Below are 24,081 nucleotides of genomic sequence, written 5' to 3' on the forward strand. Positions count from 1 at the left end.
TATATCTGTAAGTGAAAGTTAAAACTCTACTATGCAAAGCCAAAGCCATTTATCAACAACACCCAAAAACACTGAGATTTACTTCTCCGAGGACGGCATGAGCCCGAGCTCATCTAAGATGGACTGATGCAAAATGGAAAAGTGTTCTGTGGTCAGACGAGTCCACATTTTTTTTCATTTTTGGAAACTCTGGACAAAGAGGAAAAGAACCATCCGGATTGTTCTAGGCGCAAAGTGTAAAAGGCAGCATGTGTGATGGTATGGGGGTGTATTAGTGGCCAAGGCATGGGTAACTTACACATATGTGAAGGCGCCATTAATGCTGAAAGGTACATACAGGTTTTAGAGCAACATATGTTGCCATTCAAGCAACGTTATCATGGACGTCCCTGCTTATTTCAGCAAGACAATGCCAAGCCACGTGTTACAACAGCGTGGCTTCGTAGTAAAATAGTGCAGGTACTAGACTGGCCTGCCTGTAGTCCAGCAATATAAAGCCTAAAATACCACAACAGAGACCCCGGACTGTTGAACAACTTAAGCTGTACATCAAGCAAGAATGGGAAAGAATTCCACTTCAAAAATGTGTCTCCTCAGTTCCCAAACCTTTACTGAGTGTTGTTAAAAGGAAAGGCCATGTAACACAGTGGTAAAAATGTTCCTGTGACAACTTTTTTGCAATGTGTTGCTGCCATTAAATTCTAAGTTCATGGTTATTTGTAAAGAAAAAAGTAAGTTTCTCAGTGTGAACATAAAATATATTGTCTTTGCAGTCTATTCAATTGAATATAAGTTGAAAAGGATTTGCAAATCATTGTTTTCTCTTTTTATTTACCATTTACACAACGTGACAACTTCACTGCTTTTGGCTTTTATTAATGTATGCATGTATTATTGCCGGTACATGGAAAAAAGAATGTATACATGATTTAATGCGATACGGTTTTGTGATTTCTTTTGACAGCCCTACCTGAGTCAGATCACCTTACTGTGTGCACACACAGCATTCAAGTATTTGAGCAATGCTAAAAGAGGACAAAGTGTCATCTCCTGTCACAGCAGCTGTTCCCTCTGACGCTAACCAACACTGCTCACAACTATCAGGGATTCATGACTACATTTCCACAGCACGCCAGAGCCAGGAAACCCATGTAATAAGTACCAAAACAAAGCTGACAGTTTTTGTGTTGTTCTTCTGCGTTGACTTTGCTAGCAAAAGTCCATTTCTTGGTAGAAAAGCTCATTCAGCGAGGACTACCAACAATTGCCATTTCTAATCGCCAGGGTGACGAGGCTTGGCGGTTGTTTTTACTCCATGACAGCTGTGTGCTATATTTGGAGGAGCTCAGTTATATTAACCGTAGCTTCAGATCTCACTGCCTTAAAGCTCGCTGTCCTCACTACGCTGCTGCACTTTGTGAGCAGAATGGACCCTCAAGGCTTGAAGGAAGATCTCCGCCTCTTTCAGAGCACTTTGCTTCAGGATGGACTCAAAGAGCTCCTGAATGAGAACAAGTTGGTGGACTGCATCCTTAAAGTGGGTGACAGGAGCATCCCTTGCCATCGGCTCATTCTGGCCGCGTGCAGCCCCTACTTCCGGGAGATTTACTTCTCCGAGGACGGCAGGGAAATGGACAAAAAGGAAGTGGCTTTGGAGAATCTGGAGCCCGGCGTTATGGAGGCGATTGTAAACTACATGTACTCGGCAGAGATCGACATCAATGACGACAACGTGCAGGACATCATGGCGGTGGCCGGTCGCTTCCAGATCCCCTCGGTGTTCACTGTGTGTGTCAATTATCTCCAGAAGAAGCTGACCATGAAGAACTGCCTGGCTGTCTACAGGCTGGGGCTGATGCTCAACTGCCCCAGACTGGCGATAGCAGCTCGGGATTACATCGCCGATCGCTTTGTGACAGTCGCTAAGGAGGAGGATTTCCTAGACCTTGCCTCTCATGAACTCTTCGCTCTTATCGGAGCCGACGCACTGAATGTGGAGAAGGAAGAGGTGGTGTTTGAGAGCCTCATGAGGTGGATCAGGAAAGACAAGGAGAATCGCATGAAATCCTTAGAAGAGGCGTTCGACTGCGTCCGCTTCCGTTTACTCCCGGAGAAATACTTCAAGGAAAAGGTGGAAAAGGACGACGTCATCAAGAGCAACCCAGAAATTGTCAAAAAGATCAAAGTCATCAGGGAAGCGCTTGCGGGGAAGTTGCCCGAGAAGGAAAAGGGAGATGGAAGCGAGGAGGTGAAGTTGCCTGGATACTTGAACGATACCCGCAGATACGGCATGCACGCCAAAGATGTAGTGCTGATGCTCAGCGACAACGCGGCCGTGGCCTACGACGGCCAAGAGAATGAGTGCTTTTTGGCTGCCATGACCGATCAGATTCCACGAAACCACGTCAGTCTGGTGTCTAAGAACAACCTCTACGTGCTGGGAGGACTTTTTGTAGACGAGGAGGACAAAGACCACCCGCTACAGTGTTACTTCTACCAGGTACGGTCCAGACACAATATACTGGGCAACAAGTCTTGTTGCAAGTACAAACCCCGTTTCCATATGAGTTGGGAAATTGTGTTAGATGTAAATATAAACGGAATACAATGATTTGCAAATCCTTTTCAACCCATATTCAATTGAATGTACTACAAAGACAAGATATTTGATGTTCAAACTCGTAACCTTTTTTTTTGCAAATAATAATTAACTTAGAACTTCATGGCTGCAACACGTGCCAAAGTAGTTGGGAAAGGGCATGTTCACCACTGTGTTACATGGCCTTTCCTTTTAACAACACTCAGTAAACGGTTGGGAACTGAGGAGACACATTTTTTAAGCTTCTCAGGTGGAATTCTTTCCCATTCTTGCTTGATGTACAGCTTAAGTTGTTCAACAGTCCGGGGTTCTCCGTTGTGGTATTTTAGGCTTCATAATGCGCCACACATTTTCAATGGGAGACAGGTCTGGACTACAGGCAGGCCAGTCTAGTACCCGCACTCTTTTACTATGAAGCCACGTTGATGTAACACGTGGCTTGGCATTGTCTTGCTGAAATAAGCAGGGGCGTCCATGGTAACGTTGCTTGTATGGCAACATATGTTGCTCCAAAACCTGTATGTACCTTTCAGCATTAATGGCGCCTTCACAAATGTGTAAGTTACCCATGTCTTGGGCACTAATACACCCCCATACCATCACAGATGCTGGCTTTTCAACTTTGCGCCTATAACAATCCGGATGTTTTTTTTACTCTTTGGTCCGGAAGACACGACGTCCACAGTTTCCAAAAACAATTTGAAATGTGGACTCGTCAGACCACAGAACACTTTTCCACTTTGAATCAGTCCATCTTAGATGAGCTCAGGCCCAGCGAAGCCGACAGCGTTTCTGGGTGTTGTTGATAAACGGTTTTCGCCTTGCATAGGAGAGTTTTAACTTGCACTTACAGATGTAGCGACCAACTGTAGTTACTGACAGTGGGTTTCTGAAGTGTTCCTGAGCCCATGTGGTGATATCCTTTACACGCTGATGTCGATGTCGCTTGTTGATGCAGTACAGCCTGAGGGATCGAAGGTCACAGGCTTAGCTGCTTACGTGCAGTGATTTCTCCAGATTCTCTGAACCCTTTGATGATATTACGGAGCGTAGATGGTGAAATCCCTAAATTCCTTGCAATAGCTGGTTGAGAAAGGTTTTTCTTAAACTGTTCAACAATTTGCTCACACATTTGTTGACAAAGTGGTGACCCTCGCCCCATCCTTGTTTGTGAATGACTGAGCATTTCATGGAATCTACTTTTATACCCAATCATGGCACCCACCTGTTCCCAATTTGCCTGTTCACCTGTGGGATGTTCCAAATAAGTGTTTGATGAGCATTCCTCAACTTTATCAGTATTTATTATTGCCACCTTTCCCAACTTCTTTGTCACGTGTTGCTGGCATCAAATTCTAAAGTTAATGATTATTTGCAAAAAAAATTTTTTTTATCAGTTTGAACATCAAAGATGTTGTCCTTGTAGCATATTCAACTGAATATGGGTTGAAAATGATTTGCAAATCATTGTATTCCGTTTATATTTACATCTAACACAATTTCCCAACTCATATGGAAATGGGGTTTGTAGAACATTACGACACATAAATACAAAATAGACTTGAATGGAACTTTGTAAAAGGATAGCCCTTAAGTCACAATGGCGTACTGTCAAAGAAATCAAATGACATCAAAACCGAGACGTACACTGATAACAAGCAAACAAATACACGACTATCCATATTTTTTACCACTTGAAAGGTTTGACCATGTAAGAGTGAAATTGTAGCTCATTGATATATTGCCAACACATCAGATATAACAATCATTTTCAACTTCCTGTCACGGCATTAGTATTCTGAATTCCCATTTCATTTTCATCATAAATCAAATCTCCTCTTCACACAGTACATGGTTGTATTCAGTAGGATCAACTTCATTCATTCCATATTTTTGGAGTTGAGCAAAATCGCTGCCAAAAGGAAATAATCTTTGCATGTATAAGTGAAACTTTCCTTCCACTCACTTCCAACTCCAAATAAAAGGGGCGGTATAGCTCGGTTGGTAGAGTGGCCGTGCCAGCAACTTGAGGGTTCCAGGTTGGATCCCCGCTGCCGCCATCCTAGTCACTGCCTTTGTGTCCTTGGCAAGACACTTTACCCCACCTGCTCCCAGTGCCACCCACACTGGTTTAAATGTAACTTAGATATTGGGTTTCACTATGTAAAAGTGATTTCAGTCACTAGAGAAAAGCGCTATATAAATATAAATCACTTCACAAATGTTAATGTATGATTTAAAGGTTGTTACTAAGGTTAAAGTTTTTAACTCTGGATAACTAGATAACCACTTTCAATATGTTGTGCTGAGATATTGAAGTTATTTCAGATTTAGATTAATCTTTTTTGTCATTGTGCTACGTGTGTGTGTGTGTGTGTGTGTGTGTGTGTGTGTGTGTGTGTGTGTGTGTGTGTGTGTGTGTGTGTGTGTGTGTGTGTGTGTGTGTGTGTGTGTGTGTGTGTGTGTGTGTGTGTGTGTGTGTGTGTGTGTGTGTGTGTTCTGGCAATGCTTACTTAATGGGGACATTGCTCTGTTTACACAGTCACCTTTAGGGGACCTCTTGACGGTATGGGGACAAAAAAAACAGGTCCCCTAAAGGGAAACCTTTTTAAATGATAGTCAGATCCATTCTGAAGATGCCTAAGTGATTTTTCAAGCTTTGGCCCATAAAACATGTTTACTGGTTAGTTTGAGTGTGAGACATTTGCACAGCAGCCCCCTCATCAGGCTGTAGCTGGTACTGCACTCGCTGCTTTTTTTTTTTTTTTTTAAATGGTCCTCAGTAGTCACGTACAAATGTGTGTGAATTATGCAAAATGATTTAAATTTGGTGGCCATGAACCATATTAACTCTTTTTCCCCAGGGTCCCCAGTAAGAATGATCAGCACATTACTTCATCAATCCAGAGATTTAAAGATGTGTATGAGCTAACTGGGCAGTGGCCATTTTACCTCTTTTTTTTTAATGCCTCCACAACCTGTAGAAAGGGTGGTTCCCACAAGTCATGATCAAAAACTTGGTCCCCATTCCAAATGATAACCAGTATGTGTGTGTGTGTGTGTAAGGGTGAAAGTTCATATCACTCATGTGGGTCTTATTATGATTATTGTAAAACCTCACTCCCTGATGACTTCAAGAGCAGTGCTGGATAGCTTGGGCTTTTAGCACGGTAGCTAGCACGCTTGAGTCTCATACCAGCCACCCAGGTTGGAGTCCCGGGTGGAACAGAAAAGCAGGGACTGAACCAGGAGGATTACATTGGTGCCGGGACTCTGATGGGTGGGGGGGGGGGGGGGGGGGGGGGGGGGGGGGGGGGGGGTGCAATAGAAGCCAGTCAGTGTGGTAAACTTCACTCTCTGACAACTTCAAGAGCAGTGATGGCTATCGGGTTTATCGCCTGGCTTTTAGCTCGGTAGCTAGCATGGTTCGAGTCCCGGGTGGAACAGAACATCAGGGAGTGAACCAGGCGGGTTACAGTGGTGCCGTGACCCGGATGAAGTGAGGTTTAAGGGGTGAGTGTAACGGAGGCCAACCAGAGAGTCAGGTACAGTACGTTGGTAAACCTGACAACCTCAAGAGCAGTGCTGTCTATCGGGTTGATAGCCTGGGCTTTTAACTCGGTAACTAAACGCTCATGCCAGACGACCCAGGTTCGAGTCCCGGGTGGAACAGAAGAGCAGGGACTGAACCAGGCGGGTTACAGTGGTGCCGTGACCCGGATAAGAGTCAGGTTTAAAGGGCGAGTGTAACGAAGGCCAACCAGAGAGTCAGGTACGTTGGTAAACCTGACTCCCTGATAACCTCAAGAGCAGTGCTGTCTATCGGGTTGATAGCCTGGGCTTTTAACTCGGTAACTAAACGCTCATGCCAGATGACCCAGGTTCGAGTCCCGGGTGGAACAGAAGAGCAGGGACTGAACCAGGCGGGTTACAGTGGTGCCGTGACCAGGATGAGAGTGAGGTTTAAGGGGTGAGTTTAACAGAGGCCAACCAGGTAGTCAGGTACAGTACGTTGGTAAACCTGACAACCCCAAGAGCAGTGCTGTCTACCGGGTTGATATCCCAGGCTTTTAACTCGGTAACTAAACGCTCATGCCAGACAACCAAAGTTCGAGTTCCGGGTGGAACAGAAGAGCAGGGACTGAACCAGGCGGGTTACAGTGGTGCCCGTGACCCGGATGAGAGTCAGGTTTAAGGGGCGAGTGTAACGAAGGCCAACCAGAGAGTCAGGTACGTTGGTAAACCTGACTCCCTGACAACCTCAAGAGCAGTGCTGTCTATCGGGTTGATAGCCTGGGCTTTTAACTCAGTAACTAAACGCTCATGCCAGACGACCCAGGTTCGAGTCCCGGGTGGAACAGAAGAGCAGGGGACTGAACCAGGCAGATTACAGTGGTGCCGTGACCAGGATGAGAGTGAGGTTTAAGGGGTGACTTTAACGGAGGCCAACCAGAGAGTCAGGTACGTTGGTAAACCTGACTCCCTGACAACCTCGGTAACTAAACGCTCTTGCCGGACGACCCAGGTTCGAGTCCTGGGCGGAACAGAAAAGCAAGGACTGGGTTACATGATATATGATTATTTCCTAAGCCTGTTCCTTTGAATCATGCAAGTTGATATTGTATTTCTCACTAATGACTGACAAGTACATGTATTCTCTACTTTAAATAAGTTGTCATGGTATACTTTTGGTGTTTTTCAGCTGGACAGTCCTGACTGCTAGCTGGATAGCGTTGCCCCCCATGCCCTCCCCCAGGTGTTTGTCCGCCCTGGGCGAGTTTGACAATCTCATCTTTGCTGTGGCGGGAAAAGACTTGGAGACCAACGATTCTCACGACACTGTGATGTGTTACGACACCGAGTAGGCAGCCTAGCATAGCGCATCGTTATCAGGATCTGTGACGTTTCTCCTAAGACCTTTTCTGTGTGTGATATTTGTAGTAAAATGAAGTGGGCCGAAACTAAGAAGTTGCCTCTGAGCATTCATGGACACTGCGTGGTCTCTGAGAACGGACTAGTGTATTGCATCGGTGGGAAAACAGACGATAAGTACGTTGCATTGTTGAGAACATTTTCATCAGGTATTGACTCCTATGTGGATTTGAACAGTAAAGCCATCAACAAGATGTTCGCATACAACCACAAGAGAGCAGAGTGGAAAGAGGTGGCCTCCATGAAGACACCTCGCTCCATGTTTGGGGCAACTCTCCACAAGGGGAAGATCATCGTGGCTGGAGGAGTTCATGAAGGAGGCCTCACCGCTGACTGTGAAGCATATGACTTTGCAACCAACAAGTGAGTGCACTTCTTACTAACTCTGCAGACATTAATACCGTTTCAACATGGAAGTTTGTCGTGTGTACCCTGCCTTTTGTCCAAGTGCAGCTGACAATCACTTATTTCAAGACTTTGTGAATACAATTCTTTCAAAAATGCTAGGATGAAAGTACTTTCCAATCCATTTGGTCACTACCAAAATGATCATATCACCACCGTCAATTCTACTTCATTGTGGCCATAACTAAATAGTGCCAGCAAGCAAGTGGCTAGCAAACTCATATTTGAAGAGCTGCACACTCATCAAAACATATGTTGCAGAAAAGCTGAAAAGGTTGACATAATTGAAGAGCATTTGTGTTGGGTAGTGACCATTTTCCAACATACACACTGAGTTCTAGACTTTGGAACACATTTATTTCAAAACTATATGATTGAGTTCCTAAACATACAGCCATTAGGGGCAGAAATCCTAAATCCACAATCAGCCTCACCTCTAAACTCTTGTGTTTCGGTAGTGACATAAAAAACTAGGGACATGATTTTTTTATGCACAGATTTTTCATTTAAAATTAAACCCACAATAAATATGTCCTTTCAACCTCTCTTTAAACTTAATCATAAAAGGTATTCTAAATGACACCATTGAAACACATTTTAAGCGTTATTATTTAGGGGTCACCATTGAGGACAGCTACTTTTCATTGAAAGTACCTTTGAAAAGATGATGTTGTATTTATTTATCGTATCACTATCTCAATTAATGCCCTGAGTTGAAACAAATCATAATATAATCTCAGGAAAAATGCATCTCTGAATACTTAATTGTTTTATTAAATGCTGTTTTTGGTTAAGGGACAGCACTTTGCATCACTTGGTACATGCAAGCAGAGTAGTAGATTTTTGTAAAAAGCTTTTATAATTGTAAAGGACAATGTTTTATCAACTGATTGCAATAATGTAAATTTTGTTTTAACTATTAAATGAACCAAAAATATGACTTATTTTATCTTTGTGAAAATATTGGACACAGTGTGTTGTCAAGCTTATGAGATGCGATGCAAGTGTAAGCCACTGTGACACTATTGTTCATTTTTTAAATTTTTTTTTATAAATGTCTAATGATAATGTCAATCAGGGATTTTTAAATCACTGCTATGTTGAAATTGTAACTAATATTGATACTGTTGTTGATAATATTCATTTTGGGTCAATACTTTTGGTTTGTTCTGTGTCGTCTCTCAATTGCTCTGTTTATTGCAGTTCTAAGTGTTGCTGGGTCGGGTTTGGTTTTGGAATTGGATTGCATTGTTATGGTATTGCTGTGTATTGTTTTGTTGGATTGATTAATTAAAAAATAAAATAAAAAAATTAAAGTTAAAATTAAAAAATCGATTTTTAAAAAATGAGAATCGATTCTGAATCGCACAATGTGAGAATCGCGATTTGAATTCGAATCGATTTTTTCCCACACCCCTCATATATATATATATATATATTTATATAGAGGGGGGGGGGGGGGGTCACCCACATATGCGGTCCTCTCCGAGGTTTCTCATAGTCATTCACATCGACGTCCCATTGGGGTTGTGAGTTTTTCCTTGCCCTTATGTGGGCTCTGTACCGCGGATGTCGTTGTGGCTTGTGCAGCCCTTTGAGACACTTGTGATTTAGGGCTATATAAATAAACATTGATTGATTGATTAATTGATATATATATACACACACAGTACAGGCCAAAAGTTTGGACACACCTTCTCATTTCTTTATTTTCATGACTATTTACATTGTAGATTGTCACATCAAAACTATGAATGAACACATGTGGAGTTATGTACTTAACACAAAAAGGTGAAATAACTGAAAACATGTTTATATTCTAGTTTCTTCAATAGCCACCCTTTGCCCTGATTACTACTTTGCACACCCTTGCATTCTCTCCATGAGCTTCAAGAGGGTAGTCACCTGAAAGGGTTTTCCCTTCACAGGTGTGCTTTATCAGGGTTGATTAGTGGAATTTCTTGCTTTATCAATGGGGTTGGGACATCAATGAGAAGGTGTGTCCAAACTTTTGGCCTGTACTGTATATAAAACTATAGACAATAGAATAGGGGTGTCCGAAGTGCTGCCTGTGGGCCATTTGCAACCCGCAGCTATTTTTTTTTACGCCCTGCAACACATATTTACACAGGCTCGAATTTTTACCACGGCAACTGCCGCGACCGCCCTCGTCATTTGCCGCCATGTCCTAAAAAATTGGCCAACATCTGTGCAAGAACATGCCGTTACCGCTCTTGACTTTTTACCTGTTAATGGACGAGGTATGTTACAGTAAACGGTGTATTGATAATTTGTGATAAAATTCCAGACGGCTGGTAACACTGTAATTTCTTAATTACCGAAAAAACGTCCTTTATTAATGCATTTTAGGCAACACAAAGTCAGGCGCATGCGCACTAGCGCTGTTTGGCTTGGTAATCATGGCCGACAAGCTACACGGACTTTGCTCCGAGATTAAATTAGATTCCGGAGACAGGTGTGGAAAATATTGCAGACAGACGCACTTGTCCCCACACTAAAGTATACAGCGGAAGAGAAAACTATTTGATGTTGCATTTATGTTCTCAATACAGCGTCCATCAGCTGCTGTAACTGAGATTTAATGAGGTGAGGAAACATGCACCAGTGATGTGTGGTGAACGTTGTCACAATGCTGACACACTTTTAGTACTCAAAGTCCCAAGTAAAAACCTGGCAGTAATTACCAAATCTTTTCCATATTATTCACAAGCTCTACACATACGTTTGTAAATCTACATACATTTTTTGAATTTTCAGTCAAATGTGTCTTTTGATACTTTTAATGTTTGCCAATCTTTTGTGGAACTATACTCATCCTTTTTTGTTATGTAAAAAAAATTAAAAAATTAATAAAATTAAAGCTGCAAGCAGCGATGGACGGGACCCGACTTTGACGGCACATAAAATCCAAACCGCAGCAGTAATTAAAACTCTTTCGTCAACTTTTAATCAGAAGGGTTCAATCTCTCTCCTGTGCTAGTTTGAAGCCGACACGACAAACACGCTCAGAGGAGATCATTTTTGAAAAAAGGTGAACGGTTTTTACAAAACTTTTGTTTTGAAGGGGGAATTGCAAACTTCCTGTTGATTTTTGCTGGAGGTTGTCAATACATGAAATGTAGGTCTAAGTTAGACCTACATAGAGGTTTTTGTTTCATGTCTCTACGACATTCCTACTGGAAGTTACAGGCAGTTTAGTCAGTGTTTTCTTCCTAGGAGCAGTTTTGTCTGTGTTTTTCTTCCTAGGGGGCACTAGAGCGCAATTTTGAGTTTTGGGTTGGGTTTTTTTTATTAGATCGCAATTTTTGCCAGTCCTGATGTGTGTGTCCAGTTTGGTGAGTTTTGAAGCATGTTAAGGGGGTCAAATTATAGCTCAGAGAGGCAAAAGTGACTGTTTTTACAAAACTTTTGTTTTGAAGGGGAATTGCTGTTGATTTTTGCTGAAGGATGTCAGTGTATGAAATCTAGGTCTAAGTGAGACCTACATAGAGGTTTTTGTTGTTTTATGTCTCTCTGACATTCCTAGTGGAGTTACAGGCAGTTTTGTCTGTCTTCTTCCTAGGGGGCGCTAGAGCGCAATTTTGAGTTTTGGGGGCTAGGTTTTTTGATGAGATCGCAATTTTCGCCAGTCCTTATGTGTGTGTCAAATATGGTGAGTTTTGAAGCATGTTAAGGGGGTCAAATTACAGCTCAAAGAGGCGGCGGTATAATAAAGAATAATAATAAAACCTTACAATTACAATAGGGTCCTCTGTCCCAAAGGGACATTGCGGTCCCTAATAAAAAAAAAAGAAGTACACTTAATGATTAATGGCATATACTGATTGGCCATCTTGTTACAGGTGGTCAGCGTTCACAGAGTTTCCCCAGGAGCGAAGTTCAGTCAACCTGGTCAGCTGCGGTGGACTACTTTATGCCATCGGAGGCTTCGCCATGGTGGAAAACGAGAACAAGGAGTGCACGCCTGTGGAAGTCGTTGACATTTGGCAGTATGTGCCTTTACATATGGATATACATGTCATTGTGTGTACTCTTTCAGCATGCGCTCTATCACCTTCAGGTATGAAGAGGACAAGAAAGAGTGGGCGGGGATGATCAGAGAGATGCGCTACGCAGCTGGAGCGTCCTGTGCGGCGATGCGCCTCAATGTAGCCAGGATGCCAAAACTTTGAACACCCCCGAACCGTGTCCTTTATAAAGATAAATGCATGTTGATGAGTCAGTTAGCATGTAACAGTACAAGATCACAGTTTTTGTGTTTTTAGTCTGCTTAATATTTCCTTTTCAGTGTAGGAGTGCATCCAAAAAGCTGTCCATTTGTATTATTAAATATAGTAATGTAATGGAATATACTGTATTCCCTCACTTGTCACATTCAAATATTAAAATATTATTCCCAGCTGTATTTGGGATTTTTTTTCTAAGCATCCTGTCAAAATGTAATAACCTGTTGAAAAAAAAAACATAATTAACATTAAAAGCAAATTAACACTATTTATTATCAAAGATTATTGATATAGCCCTTAATCACGGGTGCCTCCAAGGGCTGCACAAATCCCAGTGACTTAATGGTCTGAACCCACATCCTGGGTGACCGGCTGCAATGGATGCCAAGTACATACGGTTTGAAAACTGGTCTAAAACAGAGTCTTGGGTTTGGAAGGCTTAATACAAACAGAAATGTATTAATACATTCATTACCAGGGGTGTGGGAACATACATTCATTACTAGGGGTGTGGGAAAAAATCGATTCGAATTCGAATTGCGATTCTTACGTTGTGCGATTCAGAATCGATTCTCTTTTTTTTTTTTAAATTGATTTTTTTATTTTAATTTTAATTTTTTTAATTTTATTTTTAATTAATCAATCCAACAAAACAATACACAGCAATACCATAACAATGCAATCCAATTCCAAAACCAAACCCGACCCAGCAACACTCAGAACTGCAATAAACAGAGCAATTGAGAGGAGACACAAACACGACACAGAACAAACCAAAAGTAGTGAAACAAAAATGAATATTATCAACAACAGTATCAATATTAGTTACAATTTCAACATAGCAGTGATTAAAAATCTCTCATTGACATTATCATTAGACATTTATATAAATAAAAAAGAACAATAGTGTCACAGTGGCTTACACTTGCATCGCATCTCATAAGCTTGACAACACACTGTGTCCAATCGTGACCCCAAGAATCGATATTGAATCGAATCGTGGGACACCCAAAGATTCACAGCCCTATTCATTACTGCACAAAAACTGCAGGGAAATCAAAAATAAATGGTGTTCATTATTTTGTCAGATCAATCATTAAGGCCTTCAGGGCTAGCGCTAAGAAATATTTTCTTTCTGAGGTATTCCTTCCAAGCGTCCGGTGTAGAAAGCTCCATAGAGTACCATTCGAAGTGGGGGATCTGGAAAGATGACAACAATGAAAAGATAGTCATGATTGTGGTAATGTTGGGAGTCAAAAAGTGTTGTTTTTCTTCAGCATTTTCAATAGCAGCTTCATCAGTTATGTATGCAGAATGGGCACATTTTTTTGTGCAAAATGTCAACAAGTTTAATGTCTGGTAAGTATTGCACATTGCCTGAAAGCTTAAATAAGCATCACATTTATTTAGAAATCTTTGCCTTGCTATGTTGCATGTCGTTTCGTGTTTACAAAAAAAAATTGAATTGTGTTCTCTCAACACAAGTTACTTAAGAAGTAGTTATAACGACACTTAGGACCTGATTTACTAAAGGTTTGCGTGTACTAAAACATGTGCAAACCTTATAGCACGTGCAAAGTTGATCTACTAAACGTGTGCAAAGTGGATTGCGTCTGTTCAGGAAGCAGAATAAGGCGTGCAGCCTCATGATTGTATTAGGCTGCTCCTGGGAATTCCAAGAAGCTCCAGTGCAAGCCAGATGTTTCTCAGCGTTGCTATGCAACCTTATGTATAAGTTTATGTGTAGGGCATCTGAGTGTGAAATTGACAATCACTGTGATAACGGACCCTGCTCGCAGTTCTGTTAGGTACTCATCCGGACTGTGGAACCATTGGCACACATGTTTGCAGTGTTTCCCACACATTTATTTATTTGTGGCGGCCCGCCACGAAAGAATTACGTCCGCCACAAATTTTTTTTAAAATTATTTTTTTTTGTCCTGTCCAGCTTCACAGGCAAATCATATAGTTGATGTAGATGCCCATATCGGCTGTTCAGATTTACTTTACAAAAGAGAAGTGTAGGATACTTCTCTTGTTGCCTTATTTGTATTTGACCACTACTGTTTTCTGTTTATTTGTTACTGACTGTGGCAGGACACCTCTGCCTCTGTTTCACTTTATGTTGCTGGTAAATAATATGGTTGTAGTAGTAGGCTAAAGTGAAATTATTTAGTAAGCACTAATTAAAGGGGCAGAGCTTTAAGAGACATTTTAGCTTTTATAAGATATATTTTTTGTAAGAACCACAATTAATAAATATATTTCAGTGAATAACTTATTGTTCAAATCTGTATGTAAATATGTACATAAAGTGTTGTAATTATATTGTAAAATGGATGGATGGATGGACGTTTAAAACAAAACTGTTATTAATTAGTAAGTATACATTTTTTTAGCCTTTTTAGAGAAAATCATATCATTGTAGTAAATTATGCAAATTACTCGATGATGTCATGGTGACCACGCCCATAGCCACGCCCCCACCGCCACAGGTATCTTGACAGTTTGTGGGAAACACTGGTTTGTATGTCAGAAACTGACATTTGGGCTTTATTTTTAATTTTTAATGTTTATAGTTATAGTTTATTATTCTTCGGTCAATGGTCAACAAAATAAACAAACAGTTATACATTCATAGATTGAAAATGAAAATGTTGCAGACCGAAAGGGTTTAGGCTGAAGTTGAACACTTATTGCGCCTAACACTATTAACAATGTCAAAGTACAAGATGAACTTCCGAAAATTATGAAATGTCCTTTGTACAACATATTATAAATACACATTATACACAACATAAACACAGTTCAATTATATACATAATTATATACACAGCAAAGGCATGTGAAATATCCTTTTACACATGTTAAACCTTTGTACCAATTATATACTATATACAAAAAATTACACTTAAATTATTATTTATATCCCACATTTAGTTTTTAATTAACATTGATCATAGTATTAACTACTGTGTTGATTCAAGAGTGATATATTTTTTCAAGACATTGGTCTTAAAGTGTTTTTTAAATGTGTGATTGGAACTGGAACATTTTAAGGAATCATCCAAGCTGTTCCACAGTTGAACCCCCCTGACAGAAACACATCTACTTTTTAAGCTCCTTCTTATCTTAGCTTTCTGAAAGACAGCTGAACAGCTGAGGTCATAGGGATTCTCTCTGGGTTTAAACCGCTCCTGTAGACACCAAGGCAGCATGTGGTTATGAGCTTTGTACGTCACAATAGCAGTGTTGAGGTCAACAAGATCATGCAGTTTTAATGTTTTTAATTTAATAAACAGAGCATTGGTATCTTCGCATAATTCGCATAATTTACAATTCGAATCGCTTTCTTTTGAAGTAAGAACATAGAGTTGATGTTTGTTTTGTAATTGTTACCCCAGATTTCAACACAATAATTAAGATAAGGGAGTACGAAAGAATTATATAACATGTTGAGAGCCTTTTGATTTACAGAGTTTTTGATTTTATGTAACATAGCAATATTTTTTGCCATCTTTGTCTTAAGTATATTTATGTACAGTTTCCAATTTAATTTATCATCTATATGGATTCCCCAAAATGTTGTTAAATACACCCTTTTTATCTCCATATCATCAATTCTTATATGACACTGTATGTTATTTTTCCTATTTCCCAAAATTACACTACCGTTCAAAAGTTTGGGGTCACCCAAACAATTTTGTGGAATAGCCTTCATTTCTAAGAACAAGAATAGACTGTCGAGTTTTAGATGGAAGTTCTCTTTTTCTGGCCATTTTGAGCGTTTAATTGACACCACAAATGTGATGCTCCAGAAACTCAATCTGCTCAAAGGAAGGTCAGTTTTGTAGCTTCTGTAACGAGCTAAACTGTTTTCAGATGTGTGAACATGATTGCACAAGGGTTTTCTAATCATCAATTAGCCTTCTGAGCCAATGAGCAAACACATTGTACCATTAGAACACTGGAGTGATAGTTTCTGGAATTGGGCCTCTATACACCTATGTAGATATTGCACCAAAAACCAGACATTTGCAGCTAGAATAGTCATTTACCACATTAGCAATGTATAGAGTGTATTTCTTTAAAGTTAAGACTAGTTTAAAGTTATCTTCATTGAAAAGTACAGTGCTTTTCCTTCAAAAATAAGGACATGTCAATGTGACCCCAAACTTTTGAACGGTAGTGTATATATTTTGTTTTATTTAGGTTGATTGACAGTTTATTGGCATCTAACCATTGCTTTAGTATGTGGAGTTCACTCTCTACAGTCTCTAAGAGTTGGCCAAGGTCTTGCCCAGAACAGTACAGACTTGTATCGTCAGCAAAGAGAATACAGTTGAGTTTTTTTTAAAGATTTTGCAGATATCATTAATATACAATAAAAACAATTTTGGTCCCAGTACAGAACACTGGGGTACTCCATGTGTTATAATCTTGTTATCTGAATCTACATTGTTCATATGCACATACTGTTCTCTGCCACCAAGGTAACTTTTCAACCAATCATGAGCAAGACCTCTAAAACCATACCTCTGCATTTTGTTTAAAAGTAATGTGTGATCGATGGTGTCAAAGGCCTTGCTCAGGTCAATAAAAACGCCAACAACTAACTCCCTCTTATCAATTGCAGTGGTTACCTCCTCAACTAGTTCCATCACTGCCATGGAAGTGGACCTGTTTGGTCGAAAACCGTATTGGTGTTCACTTAGCAAGTGATGCTTATCAATAAAACTGTCTAATCTTGACACAAATAATTTTTCAAGGACTTTTGAAAATTGTGAGAGTAGAGAAATAGGCCTATAGTTGGTGAACTGATGCTTATCTCCACTTTTGAAGATGGGAATAACTTTTGCTGTTTTCATTTTCTTTGGGAAAACACCTTTAATTTAATTTTAATGTTTTGTATTGTTTTTGTGTGTGTGTAATGGATCTTAAGGTCTGCAATAAAGATTGATTGATTAGATATGTAATGCAGTAACAGGCACATTTATAATATTTAATATTTACGTTATTTTGATCATTCCAAGCATACGCGGTACATTAATTTAAAAAAACGCATCACAACGTTTGCTTTTTTTTTTTCTTCATCACTGACTACTGCTCAGTGCAGACTTCATGAGAGCCATCAAACATAATAAAACATCACTCACTGTGCAAGGTCTGCTGTCATTAGGATGCAGACTGCTAGGATGTTCATATAATGGGGATGGTGGGGCCCAAGGGTCTTTTTGTATCGTTCTCACCATTTTCGGGTCCTAAATGGCTGTCAAAGTGTACCAACTTGTCTGAATACGTCTTCAGGCTTCTTCAGTCCAGGTGAGGTGCATGATTTATGATTTACAATAAACTTCCAGGGAGCAAGGAAGCGAGGAAACACCTCGCCAGTTGATCATGTCGACATTGTTACACAGGCTTGTGATCACAGCACAGCTATAAATAGTTTGCTTTAGCGCACTTTTTGGGGAATTCTTGCTTAATATTAAAATCGTGAAATGTAAATACAGTAAAGTATTACGGTTTTTGAATGGTTATTTATTGGATTTTATGAGCAAAATAGAGGACCTCCCATTGGCTACGCAGTAAGCAGACTTTAAATACGTTTAGTTATGTGGTGGATGGTCCGAATCTTAAACAGCAACAAAAGTGAATTTAGTACAAAAGTTTTATTTACCCATAATCAAATAGTACAAGGTTGGATTGAATTATCATGCAAACAGACAACGTCCTCCGGAGGAGTTGGATGAATCGAGAATCATGCGAATCACACACAGGCTTGGTCACTTGGCCATTTATCTGTTTTCCTCATGTGTCAAGGTCCCGTTGTTTTGGACCTGTTTACTCTGCAACCTTCTTGAATCCTTTAGCCATAACAAACAATCAAAACATTTTGTAGAATGGTCAGACCGACCACTCGTTCAACTATAACCCACATATGCTCCTTCAATGGTTCAGAATAGAAAAAAAGAAACGAGCAGACATTCTTAAGGCTTTTCGTCCTCGCTCTCTTTTCGGACTGTGACAGACACAAAATATGGTACAAAGGTCAGAAATTCCACTTCAGTTACGAATTAGAATGCATTTTTAAAAATCCATCCGTCGTCATGTCTTTCATAATCTTTCATAGGCTGAATTCCCCAAAAAGTGCAGTTTCTTTTAAAGGGGCTGTTTGCAATATTTCCACAGATGCCTAGAGGGCGCCAACTTTCCAATGTATTTGACGCACAATATCGCGCCCTCTTGTACGTAATGATGTAATTACGTATGTACGTAACACATACACACACATTAGTTTTAGGTATGTTAGCTAATAATAGCAATTTGTATAGCTAAATTAAATTGTATATTCCAGTGACGTGCAGTCAGGGGAGGCAGGTGAGGCGGGGCCTCACGTGCCATTATGGAAAGAAAAGAAATGTAAAAAGAAAAAAAAATAATTAAATTGTTATGTGTATCCAGTGATTAAAGTTATTTTCCATTTAACTTCACCAGTTTTAGATTATTTGTATTCAAAATCGCTGATTTTTCACATTTGCCGTTCAAATACTGAGAAGAGATTTGCGGTGAGTCACCAGCCAGTTGAGCCTCACCACGGATTGCGCAATGACTCGGCTAACTGCTGGCCTGTTGTGCAGTGAGACCGTATTGCTATAAGAATTATATTATACATTTCCATAGTTTAGTTAGCTGAGGTATATAATGTACAGTGTATTTTGTCAACAACTGTATGTGTGTAAGTATTTCTTGTGCTGAGCAATCATAAAACGGCTGCGAAGACGCACTGGCTGAGGCTCGCAGTAATACCGCCTTCTGGTGGTAGAGGGCGGTAGTGATCCCAGGGATAATTTTTGCGACTACTCGGCTGCAGAATAAGTGACAACAAGCAGGCAGTTAGCGATCTTTTTTCTTTCCTCTCGCCTGGACTTTTACCATGGAGGATTACATATCTAAAATAAAACAGTTTTCTAAACTGGACTTTCCATCGAAGCAGGAGGTAATACTTAAAGGAAGATCTCCATCGAGACAGAGAGACTTTTAAAACTGAAGAAAGATAAGGAAGACTTCTAAAACAAGTTATCGATGCTTTTGTTCAGAAGGAGCGGCGCATGGACTTCATTTATAAGTAAAGGTAAGACCATAACGTTTTTTGTATTAAATGTGCTTTTTTGTGTGCTACAGTTTGTATGTGTAAAGTTAAAGTTAAGTTAAAGTACCAATGATTGTCACACACACTAGGTATGGTGAAATTTGTCCTCTGCATTTGACCCATCCCCTTGCTCACCCCCTGGGAGGTGAGGGGAGCAGTGGGCAGCAGCGGCGCCGCGCCCGGGAATCATTTTTGGTGATTTAACCCCCAATTCCAACCCTTGATGCTGAGTGCCAAGCAGGGAAGAATGCTGGTATGAGCTTTTAAACATAACCCGTTAACTGCTGCCAATCAAATGGTGAATAAGATACTATTTAGGGTTCATATGTTTGTAAATCTGACTGTGATGAAGTCAGTGCCTCACCAGCCATTAACCTCACCGCACGTCACTGGTATATTTCATCATAACAACAACAACATGACTGCAAACTGTTTGTTGGACTGCTTTTGTATGTGTGCACGCGCTCTTTGCACGTACGTGTTGACAACACCGGGCCAGTGACCACCAATCATTTTATTCCAGTTGGTAAAAATTGTTATTACATAAACTTTGTAATTGTGAAAAATATAAACAAGTATCAAACAAAAGTGTTGTGTGAAAGCACTAATAAGATAGCCGGTGGTATTCTTGTTAAATTTCTTGCTTTGAAAAATGTTATTGTGAGAAAGTTGCAAACAGCACCTTAAAGGCCTACTGAAACCCACAACTATCGACCACGCAGTCTGATAGTTTATATATCAATGATGAAATCTTAACATTGCAACACATGCCAATGCGGCCGGGTTAGATTACGAAAGTGCAATTTTAAATTTCCCGCGCAATATCCTGCTGAAAACGTCTCAGTATGATGACGCCTGCGCGTGATGTCACGGATTGTAGAGGACATTTTGGGACAGCATTGTGGCCAGCTATTAAGTAGTCTGTTTTCATCGCAAAATTCCACAGTTTTCTGGACATCTGTGTTGGTGAATCTTTTGCAATTTGTCCAATGAACAATGGAGACAGCAAAGAAGGAAGCTGTAGGTGGGAAGCGGTGTATTAGCGGCCAGCTGCAGCAACACAAACACGTAGCCAGTGTTTCATTGTTTACATTCCCGAAAGATGACAGTCAAGCTTTACCATTGGCCTGTGGCGAACTGGGACAACAGAGACTCTTACCAGGAGGACTTTGAGTTGGATGCGCAGATGCGGTACCGTGAGTACGCAGCTGCGGCTTCCAAACATTTGATCGCTTGCCCGTACGTGCGTGCCGCTATGTGCATGTCACGTATGTAACTTTGGGGAAATATATGTGCTGTATGAACTTTGGGGAGGTGAACGGTACTTTGGGCTGTGGGATTGAGTGTGTTGTGCAGGTGTTTGAGTTGTATTGGCGGGTTATATGGACGGGAGGGGGGAGGTGTTTGTTATGCGAGATTAATTTGTGGCATGCCCTCTAGTCCTTCACTCTCACTTTCCTCATCCACACATCTTTCATCCTCGCTCAAATTAATGGGGTAATCGTCGCTTTCTCGGTCCGAATCGCTCTCGCTGCTTGTGGCCATGATTGTAAACAATGTGCAGATGTGAGGAGCTCCACAACCGGTGACGTCACGCGCATATCGTCTGCTACTTCCGGTACAGGCGAGGCTTTTTTATCAGCGACCAAAAGTTGCGAACTTTATCGTCGATGTTCTCTACTAAATCCTTTCAGCAAAAATATGGCAATATCGCGAAATGATCAAGTATGACACATAGAATGGACCTGCTATCCCCGTTTGAATAAGGAAATCGCATTTCAGTAGGCCTTTAAAGAGGTTGATTAAAACAAATTCAACGTTTTGGTGTCCTTTAGTATTTTTTATTATATGTATTATTCAAATATTTCTTACATGAAAAAAAAACTTTTTTCTATTTATGCCTTGAGCGGACTAAGTGCAGCCTCTCTCCAATTGGCGCACCTTCAGCTGGAGTAGATGCACTGCAGGACTGCTTCTAAAATGTCCCCCAAAGTGGTACCCGTTTCCTGCTTGTTTAAAACATAGCAAATCACCACAGGTAGGAGCATGATAAGATGAATTTGCAGTAAATGAGTGTCTCCGTGGTGATGCCCCGTATAGTACAAGCAAAATCCTCATTTAAATATAAGGCAACATACCTACTGTATACATTTTATAGTTTGCACACTCTGTTTACCGCATGGTGTTTGGAACTTAGTAAATCAGGCCCTTATTAGTGAGCTGCTTTTAATAATGTCTCCCAAGCCTGAAGCAGACTCTGGTGGCAGTGACGCTGCAACCATCATTAAGGATAAAGATGGTATCTTTGAACATGTGAAGGGATCTTCCACTATGAAATAAAAATAACTCAGCAGCGTATTGGTCTCAATATTGATACTTCCTCCTCCCAATAAGCTGCTCTCTCCCTTCCAGTGTGCAAGACAACCACAGAGATAAACGCTGGGAGTTGTTCCAATTTTACTGTGACTTTGGTATCAATTTATGTATAAGCTCTGACTAACGCTAAGACTCCACTTGTTCGTAACCACCTGTACTAGAATGTATGTCGTGTTCACAGCCACAAGACGGCATTGTTGCATGATATGAGGAAAGCATGAGAGTTTAAAACCGACGAGAAGCGTGCAATACGTGATAAAACATACCTGAACAACACGATATCCCAGAATTTCAAAGTGCCGCTTCCTAATCAGCGATGCGGCTTTCATGTGTTGGACATTTTTGCAGAAAGATTTGTAGCCGAGGAAAGCAATACAAACACTGCGTGAGAGTTGACAGAAAAGTATCGAGTCAAGTCTTTAGTTAGAAATCAAACTAACAAAAAACAGTTTTTATTCCTACCGCTGTGCCCCTGGTGGAAGCTCCGTCCGGATGTTCTCCAATGACCTTGGACTCCAGTGAATCTTGCCTTCATCTGAGATCTGCAGAAAACCCGGCTTGCTGTGGGGCAACGGCTTTAGGTGCTTGTCCAAAATGAATTCAAAATCTGGAGAAGGGAACAAAAAAAGTATTGTAATATTTCATTATTATTATTTTTTTATCCCCAACTTGTTGGACCACAAGTTGTACTGGTTCAAAGTAAACCACAACTTTGGGGATAACTACGCCTCTAAAGTTGCACAAAAGTTTAGTGAGCTTGTAAGGAATTCAAAATGTGACCGTTTTGGTTTCAATTTGAACTTTTTGCACGTACGGCATATTTTACATCCAGCCTCAACAATGTACGAACATTAGGGGTGTAACGGTACGTGTATTTGTATTGAACCGTTTCGGTACGGGGGTTCCGGTTCGGTTCGGAGGCTTACCGAACGAGTTTCCACACGGACATATAAAGTAGCGTAACGCAGGTTGTGTAAACAATGCACACCGAGGCACAACACACAGCCGTGTGTTGTGCCTCGGTGTGCATTGTTTACTCAAAATGCCGGACATTTGAGGCATTTAAGAAACTCCGCCCTGACAGCTCCGCAAAAGAGGACATGTCCGGTGAAAAGAGGACGTATGGTCAGTCTATCGTAACCCGTTTGCGGCATGCCTCAAATGTCCGGCATTTTGAGTTAGGGTTGCATGTATTTTCAATGTACGTTCAGGGTTAAGAAGGGGTTAAAAACAAAACAAATTGTGCGCGCAGCAGCATTGGTGAGGGAGGGGCAGAGACAGAGAGAGAGAGAGAGAGTTATGATAAACGCGCATGCGTCGCCAGGCTCTGCTTTTTATCCATAGATTTATCACATTAAATTTTTTATTATCTATAGCAGGGGTGTCAAAAGTGTGCCCTGGAGGCCATTTGCGGCCCACAGCTAATGTTTTAAAAGGCCCACGGCACATTCTAAAAATACTATTAAAATAAACAAAAACATAACAAAAGTGAAATAAAAAAGCTTAAAGGTTAAATGTAATTTAGAAAAAGTTGCAATGCTGTTTTTTTTTTCTTTCAAACTGTCATTGCTCAAAACATAATATTGAATCAAAATCAATGCTATTATGAATTATTGACCTATCCGAGGTTCCCATTACTTCACATCAAATATTCCACTAAGAAAAATATTTTTGGTGGAGGATTTTGCAAATTTGGTACACTACCGTTCAAAAGTTTGGGGTCACCCAAACAATTTTGTTGAATAGCCTTCATTTCTAAGAACAAGAATAGACTGTCGAGTTTCAGATGAAAGTTCTCTTTTTCTGGCCATTTTGAGCGTTTAATTGACCCCACAAATGTGATGCTCCAGAAACTCAATCTGCTCAAAGGAAGGTCAGTTTTGTAGCTTCTGTCAGAGCTAAACTGTTTTCAGATGTGTGAAAATGATTGCACAAGGGTTTTCTAATCATCAATTAGCCTTCTGAGCCAATGAGCAAACACATTGTACCATTAGAACACTGGAGTGATAGTTGCTGGAAATGGGCCTCTATACACCTCTGTAGATATTGCACCAAAAACCAGACATTTGCAGCTAGAATAGTCATTTACCACATTAGCAATGTATAGAGTGTATTTCTTTAAAGTTAAGACTAGTTTAAAGTTATCTTCATTGAAAAGTACAGTGCTTTTCCTTCAAAAATAAGGACATTTCAATGTGACCCCAAACTTTTGAACGGTAGTGTAAATAAATAACCCCAAAATGTATATTTTGTTTTCTTCTTACTGTACCGGAAATGAACCGAACCGTGACCTCTAAACCGAGGTACGTACCAAACCGAAATTTTTGTGTACCGTTACATCCCTAACGAACATACTATACCATTTTAAAGCA

At 40.5% G+C, this 24,081-nt stretch overlaps 2 protein-coding genes across 3 annotated transcripts in view; one reads left to right on the forward strand and one right to left on the reverse strand.

Moving 5' to 3' along the window:
- Nucleotides 1-24,081, reverse strand: part of fastkd1 (FAST kinase domains 1) — a 154,316-nt gene that overhangs the window by 91,580 nt on the left and 38,655 nt on the right. The window contains exons 13-15 of the mRNA XM_062069851.1: nt 22,172-22,316; nt 21,976-22,090; nt 9,842-13,383 (exon numbers count right to left, since the gene is read on the reverse strand). Of these exons, the coding sequence (XP_061925835.1) occupies nt 13,273-13,383; nt 21,976-22,090; nt 22,172-22,316 (371 nt within the window). The 3' untranslated portion in view covers nt 9,842-13,272. The remainder of the gene's footprint in view (nt 1-9,841; nt 13,384-21,975; nt 22,091-22,171; nt 22,317-24,081) is intronic.
- Nucleotides 965-12,437, forward strand: klhl41a (kelch-like family member 41a). Of its 2 annotated transcripts, XM_062069860.1 has the most exons (7): nt 965-2,500; nt 5,288-5,294; nt 7,310-7,460; nt 7,541-7,648; nt 7,709-7,894; nt 11,800-11,946; nt 12,018-12,437. In XM_062069860.1, the coding sequence occupies exons 1-7, from the start codon at nt 1,316-1,318 to the stop codon at nt 12,127-12,129; spliced, it is 1,896 nt and encodes a 631-aa protein (XP_061925844.1). In that variant the 5' UTR covers nt 965-1,315; the 3' UTR covers nt 12,130-12,437. The 2 variants fall into 2 exon arrangements, with proteins under 2 accessions (XP_061925844.1, XP_061925843.1); XM_062069859.1 differs by lacking the exon at nt 5,288-5,294 and having other exon boundaries at nt 965-2,532; nt 7,323-7,460.

The sequence above is a fragment of the Entelurus aequoreus genome, linkage group LG14 (genome assembly GCF_033978785.1).
Source record: "Entelurus aequoreus isolate RoL-2023_Sb linkage group LG14, RoL_Eaeq_v1.1, whole genome shotgun sequence".
Lineage (NCBI taxonomy): Eukaryota > Metazoa > Chordata > Actinopteri > Syngnathiformes > Syngnathidae > Entelurus > Entelurus aequoreus.

Bases quoted from the DNA above. Each gene is read 5' to 3' on its own strand.
- klhl41a (XM_062069859.1), top strand. From the start codon at position 1,316: ATGACAGCTGTGTGCTATATTTGGAGGAGCTCAGTTATATTAACCGTA. The intron at 7,649-7,708 runs GTACGTTGCATT...GGATTTGAACAG, and splicing joins GGTGGGAAAACAGACGATAA to TAAAGCCATCAACAAGATGT. The intron at 7,895-11,799 runs GTGAGTGCACTT...ATCTTGTTACAG, and splicing joins TATGACTTTGCAACCAACAA to GTGGTCAGCGTTCACAGAGT.